The 6,526-nt window shown below is 53.4% G+C and overlaps 1 protein-coding gene across 2 annotated transcripts; it reads right to left on the bottom strand.

The window, feature by feature from the left end:
• Positions 1-1,385: 1,385 nt before the first annotated feature.
• On the bottom strand, positions 1,386-6,027 carry FAM3D (FAM3 metabolism regulating signaling molecule D). 2 transcript variants are annotated; one of them, XM_086619042.1, is made up of 9 exons: positions 6,015-6,027; positions 5,144-5,251; positions 4,805-4,825; positions 4,086-4,209; positions 3,784-3,842; positions 3,360-3,410; positions 1,934-2,018; positions 1,675-1,801; positions 1,386-1,475 (listed from the first exon to the last, which is right to left on the bottom strand). In XM_086619042.1, the coding sequence occupies exons 1-9, from the start codon at positions 6,025-6,027 to the stop codon at positions 1,386-1,388; spliced, it is 678 nt and encodes a 225-aa protein (XP_086475168.1). The 2 variants fall into 2 exon arrangements, with proteins under 2 accessions (XP_086475168.1, XP_009984648.2); XM_009986346.2 differs by lacking the exon at positions 4,805-4,825 and having other exon boundaries at positions 4,086-4,228; positions 5,133-5,251.
• Between the last annotated feature and the right edge of the window lie 499 nt (positions 6,028-6,526).

The raw sequence follows: 6,526 nt of genomic DNA, 5'->3' as shown, positions 1-6,526 counted from the left end.
ATAACCAAGGTGAACTGGTTGTAGAAGCTGTGCTGGGCCAAACCCTGCTGTTAGAGGCAGAAGAGGCTGTCCAGGATTGCCTCGTGCTACCCTGCACATCTCTGAGAACTCCAGCATAGATGATCCACCCTCATGTTCTTCAAAACTGCTGGTCTGCTTTAAAGAATGGGGAAAAAACAGATACAATCATAGGAAATTAAAGTCTGTGTATGATGCAAATTTGTCCCTGTCTATGATGACAGATAAGCCTGAGCCATCACCCACGCACCTCGTCTGATCTCAGCAGTGCTTGCTCTCAGGCAGGTTTTGGGTACAGACAGTGCTTGGGTGAATGTGCCCGGACGTGAGTGGGGGGCAGGCGCTCCCCCAGGACCTCCTCAACATTGGGCAGCAGCATGGGAACCCCCCTGGAATTAGGTCTGCGGGGTTTGCCAGCCTGTGTTTGGGTAGGGGGTCTCTTCTCTCCCGGCAGTGTTGGCCGGCTGCGGCTCAAGGTACACCTCCCCGAGCAAAGTGGGTACGGGGGTGCCCGCAGCGGGGTGCCCACACGGGTGTATTGAATGACTCCAGCCTGATGCTGGCTCTGGCTCTCCCGGTAAAAGGCTCCCACCTATTGGTTATGCTGCACAACTTCAGCTGTCTGAGAAACTTGCACATTCATCCCTCCCTCTTTGCTGGGCAAAGTCAAGTTGGCACCTTGCTGGTGTTATCCTGACCTTTGGAGATGTGCCATGGAGGATTCGGCTTGGATTTAACCCAGAAAAAGTGCAACCGGGTGGGAGAAACTTTTCAGTTGGCAAATAGTAACCTATGTTGCTGCAAGCCATCCCTGTGGCCACCTGGCCTTACTGTGGCTGTAGGAGACAGAGAGGGGTTGGCAGGAGCTCTGGGGGAAACCAACAAGGCCTGAGCACCCCCACAGACAACTTTGCCATGTGAGGAGGGGGAGCACCCGTGAGGTGGGTGATGGAGATGCCTGACTGGTGGCAGAGGACATGGCATGCTGTGCCTGCAGGAAAAAGCGTGGATTGTGCTTGAAAATGGAAGCAAGAAGATAGTGGTTTATAATTATACATCTTATTTAAGAAATCTGAAAAACCTTTCTCAATGTTTTTGGTTTAAAGACAGAAAAATAAAATATCCCAAATTGACCCATAAATGAGGACAGCTCAGCTGAAACCTGGCCGGACGTTTGCCCAGGCTCTGCAGGTGCTTCCCCAAGCCCTGCACAGCCCCTGCTGTGAAACGGTCCCTGGGAGCCGCTGCTGGGCTCTGTGACCAGGCAGTGGGGGCCTGGGGGGGGTGTGATGGGGCTGGGGTCCCCGTGATGGGGCTAGGGTCCCTGTAAGACTGATCTTGCCTCTGTAGCCGGCTGGGGCTTGATGCTAATCCATCTTCCTGGGGGCACAGCCTTCCATCTGCAGCATCTCAGGCCAGCCGTCGTATTTATTCATCACCTTATCATTTTTGATGTGCTGCAGGAAAAGAGAGAGAGAGAGAGAAAATGAATGAGGAGATTGGTGACACAGTGCAAGTTTGCAGCGTGGCAAAATTGCGTGGGAGATAATACCGCTGGCCCACATCTTCTGCAGAGAGGTAGGTGAGATGTGGCTCAGGAGGTGCTATGAAGAGAGTGGGAGTCTCTGGAGCTGGTGGCAGGGGAGGGCCACGTACCTCTTCAAAGGGACTCTTGTTCCTCATCCCTTTTGCTCCCAAGAAGACCCAGTTGTCCCGGAAGCTCAGCTTGTTCACGTGGCTGCTGCCCAGCTCCACAAAAAGTGCCCGTACGTTGTCGTTCATCCTGAAAGAGGGAAAGAAGGTGTTATCTGCGTGTCCCCTCCTGTCCTCTCTCTGTGGCTGGCATCAGCACCTCCAGCTCCCCCCAGCTATGGGTTTTTTGGGAGCCAGGTATTGCTCCCGGGGCCAAACTCACTTTGTGGCAGCGTCATCGTAGCTGGCCACCAGCACAATGGTGCCATGCTTGATCTCTTCGAGGAAAGTCTGCAGTCTGTTAATGTCTGGAAGAGAAGAGCGTTAGGAAAAGACAAAGGGATTTGGCAGGGACTGCTGGGTGGCAGCTGGGGGAGGAACCTGCTCTGAGTCTGTGGGAAGTATCCTGGCTGTGCTGGTGCTAGCCAGGATTTGGGGTCACGGACCCGGGAAGGATGGGCTCCCAGATGCCGTATTCCCCTGTTCCCACCTGGCCTCCCGCAGTGCCCGGGGCTGGCACTTTCCTCCTGCCAACATGAAAACTGCAGGGGGGAATTTGTGTCTAAAGTTTGCTCTCGAACTCTGAAATCACGTAACTGAAATCTAGTTACTTGAATTTGCTTCCTAACACAAGAAATGAACCCACCCGGCCGCAGAACTGTCCGCCCTGCCATGCTGCCTTCGGCTCTATGGCAGGAATTATTCCTCGTCCCGCATCCGTGGGATGCTCGAGTCCAACGCCCCATCTAGTGGCAGAGGAGCCAACTGCCATCTCCTTCCCGGTGCCTCTCCCGCTCGCAAACAGCCTGAAATCTCATGATATAGATGTTTCTCCTTAAAACTCCAGGCTTACTAAGAACAGGCTGCAAAACCAAAAGCAGAAGGGGTGATGGATCCCTGAAAAGAGCAAAGTGAAAATCGAAAGCACTATAGGGTGGTTTTAGCATGTGATTTTGAGGAGTCCTGCCTGCCAAAGCTCTGGAAAGGTTTGGTAACAGCTTTGCAACAATGATGGGATTTACAGCATCCTGCAAGTCAGTGCCAGCTGGGCTGTGAGCGGGTGCTGCCCCGGCTCAGGGCATCTTCTTACTGTTAGGAAGATTGTTTGAAGCCGTCGGGCACAAGGACATGATCTTTGCTGCCGTCAGACTCTTCTCCTCTGTGTGCCCAGCCTCACTGGGGCTGGGGAACACATCTTGCTTGCCATGCCCTGTGCTCCTCATTTATTCTTCCGCAAAAGGCAGGGAAACAAGCTGCTGCTGAGCCACCGCCAACATTCACAGAACTGAGTTTGAAAGTTTCAAAATCTCAGGATTAGTGTAACTATCGTATCTCAAAGTAACCTCTCTCAGGTCTCAGGTGCCCTGGTTTATTCAGTTTAGTGGAATTATGTTTTTCAGGCTATTACATGCACGTAAAAGGAGCAAGAAGCCAATCTTGGATGAGGTGCATTATGAGGACTCCAGGCTCAACAGTCTCAGGGAATGCTGAGCTTTTACTGCCTGAGCTGGCAACCCTGGTCAAAGTCCATTAGACTTTATCATGAAATACACGGCAGAGGAGCAGCCTAAGTAGCTGTAGCTGGCAGCCAGCAGCACCCATGTGAGCCCTGGCTGCGAGCTACCAAGCAGCGAAGTGACCACGCTTACCTCCGGAGTACATGTCGAATGTGTCCACTTTCAGGAGCTGCCCATTCGTTCCTGAAAGGTTGACATTCAAAACAGAGCACAGTGAGTTTGCACTGGGGTGGCTCTAGGCTTTGCCTGGCCACCAGCTTGGGCTTCCTGCTGCAAAACACTTTAGTTTTCCCTCAGTGGGGCATATTTGCTGTGATGGCAAATGTGTTGCTTGACGGAGTTCATGGAGCCATCGTGCACACCCCAGGTGGGTTTGTCCTCCTCTCTCTGGCAGTGCTTGCAACCGTAATTGTGGCTGTGCACTTGATGCAAAACTGACGTGATGTGCTTTTGGCTCAGCCACCATGCCTGGGACCAGCTCCTTGGTGGCCTGTTCCCTCCCAGGGGCGGAAGGGACCTCGGCTGTGGGGAGGGGGTTAGTGCCCACCCAACTCACCGTTCACCAGAGCGATGTTCAGACCTCTGCCAACATTGTTTTTCACGCTGCTCATGTGGCTGGAAAGGAAAGGGGAGAGCACCAGTAAGTGCAGGGATGCCCTGGAGATGCTTGTGCCAGTGAAAATGTGACAGGGCAAAGTGGCTGCAGGCAGCAAAATATCCCCAGAAGCGATTGCAAAGAAAAGTATTTCCAAATTTTTTAACCACAAATGCACTGTGATGGCCATCGATGGGCTCAGCAGAGGCCAAACTCGCCCTATTCCAGCCACGGCTGCCTCCTCCCCACCATGCGCTGCTTACACCATGTCATCGAAGCAGATGGAGGGTCCCACCACATTTGCGGCACCGCTGATGATCTTGAAGGCGAAATGGTTCTGGGCGCAGCTCTTCTGGTTCCCACACTTGTGCCGGGGTGGCTGCTCGCCTGTGAGGGAGGAGCGGAGCTGCGAGCCGTGGCCATGGACCCACGGGGGGACACTGGCCGTGTCCCCGAGGTGCCGAGCAGCTCTGGCACTGGCCACAGTGGTCCACTAAGGGGCAATGCCTGGACCAGCTTCTTGCACGAAGGAGGCTTGTCCTGGGACCGGGACCAGCTTCTTGTCCGAGGTTTATGGTGCCAAGGGGTGGTGTGAGATGAGCTGGCTGGGGTGCCACTCTGGGTATGAGCAGCGGGACGGCATGGCTGATGGCGGGGATGGCAGAGTGGTGTGTGCTGGGAGCACTGGGAGCTGGCACTCCCTCAAGGGCAGCCTCGAGGAAGGGGCTGTGACCGGCTTCCTGCTGCAGCTGGCAGCCCAGGGCTGTTTCTGCTGGGGCAGGGGATTGTGCGAAGTTTGTGTGCTTGCAGAGCGTGCCAAAGACGCTGCTGCTGTGTGCAATAATGAAATTCCCCTCTGTTTGGGCGGGTGGGATTTCGCCTTGGGAAAGGGGCTCTTCAGGGCAGCTACCACGCCTCCAGCATCACCCTTGGCGCTGGAGCGGTGTTGTGTGATGGAGATGAAGTTGAGAGCGGTACTCACTTCTGAGCTTGTTGGGGACACCTGTGGGTACCAAACAGGAGAGTTAGACACCCCGGAGAGCTGTGGGATCTTTCCTAAGCCAGGAGCAGCCATTCAGGCATCAGCTCTCCAAAACTGCTCCCTGTGGCTGTGAACACCCCTGAAGGCACCCACCCACCTGGTGCAGCTTCCCACCATGCTGTCCCCTCCTTGCCCTGCTGATCAGGTTGGCTATAGCCTTGGCCAGGGACTGCAAGTGCAGATGTTCATGGCAGCTATAGGCAGCTCTGGGGTCTGACTTGTAACGGGGCCACCCGCGATCTCCCTCTGGACCCATCTGGAGCCCCACCGGCGCCTTACCGAGCCAGCTCCGCAGGCTGACGACTTTCCATCTATGATCAAAGTATGTCTGCACGATGAACCATGTGCCCAGCAGCGTGATGAGCAGCACCGCGTACCGGATCACACCTGCAAGAGGTGGGAGAGGAGCCAGGTGAGGGCAGCAGCAGTAGTGCAGGTCAGGGACTGGAGCATCCATCTGGTTTCCTGGGGACTCCGTTCGTGTGTCCCAAGGTTACCAGGCAGAGGGTGACAGCCAGCGCTTGTGTGGTGTGAGAAGGCATCTAACACACTTTCCTTCATCCTCTAAAAGGACTCTGATCTCTTAATTAATATCTCTAGAGCGTGTGGCAATGCGCAGATAGGCATTACGCTTCTACTGGGAGGCACTATTCATGCTTCTCTCTGCATTAAAGCAAATCTGATAATTAGTCAGAAAGCTATGTAAATCCAAATATTTCTTACGTTCCCAGCACTGGGAAGGCTGCTATCCTCCAATTAGTCACTAGCTACAGCTGAGCAGCTGCTAATACAAATGTGATTGGCATTTGACTTTAAAGCAGTGCTCATTGGAGCAAAACGTTCCAGTCCTGCATGGAAAGAGAGTAGAAAAATATACTTATATTGCAGCTGAATGGCTCTTATGGAACCAGGAACCTCTCAATAGCCATCTCTTCCCAGCTGCAGAGGGTTTCACTGGGAAAAATACAACAGGCTGCAATCGACACAAATCTTTTAAAAACCTGGTGCTTATACAAAGGTGCTTTCCCATGGCCCTGTCAGGGGAAGGTCAGGGTAGCAGGGCTTGGAAGGGGTCATGTAAATGAGAAAGAGGCACGAAGAACTGTAGAAAAAAGGACAGAGAAAAGTAAACCTCTGTTTCCCTCCTTACTTGTCACCCGCATCATGGTAGAGGGAGAGGCAGAACTGAGGCGGGGGCCAATGGTCACAGGTCACCCTGAGGAGAAGAAGGAAGTACAATGAAGCGTATCTGTAACTGACCCAAACCAGGCAGATATTAGGCGAAAAAATAATTACAATGTTTAGGCATATTTTCAATAGCTAAGAGGTCACCGAAGATGCATAAATTCCTATCAGGCATGCGTGCTCGGTCCCACCCTGGCATTGAAGTCTGACTCCTGTACGTTGGAGCAGGCTACACGGATTGAGCTTGCTTTGTTTAAAGGCTCTGGGCTCTTCCCTGTGACTGTCTGCTGCCCTGTGCGCTCCTGGTTCACGTCCCGTTTTCAGGAACGGCGCACGCTTCCCTATTCTGTTGGTGATGAGCTCAAGGAGAGCGTTTTCAATCACGGTTTTGCTGCACTTCCTTCTGGGATGATGCAAAGTAGGCTTCAACTATGAGGGGCTGGAAAATGCTGTCTGAGGACAAGCTGCGGTTTGACC

Source organism: Tauraco erythrolophus, chromosome 12, assembly GCF_009769465.1.
Source record: "Tauraco erythrolophus isolate bTauEry1 chromosome 12, bTauEry1.pri, whole genome shotgun sequence".
Classification (NCBI taxonomy): Eukaryota; Metazoa; Chordata; class Aves; order Musophagiformes; family Musophagidae; genus Tauraco; species Tauraco erythrolophus.
Note: the sequence above shows the minus strand (reverse complement) of the source record. Positions and strands in the feature narration are given on the sequence as shown.

What these genes read in the sequence shown, in the direction of transcription:
- FAM3D (XM_009986346.2), bottom strand. An exon ending in ATTCGACATGTACTCCGGAG is followed by an intron (nt 2,019 to 3,359) that starts GTAAGCGTGGTC and finishes CTTCTCTTCCAG; the next exon opens with ACATTAACAGACTGCAGACT. An exon ending in ACAAGAGTCCCTTTGAAGAG is followed by an intron (nt 1,476 to 1,674) that starts GTACGTGGCCCT and finishes CTTTTCCTGCAG; the next exon opens with CACATCAAAAATGATAAGGT.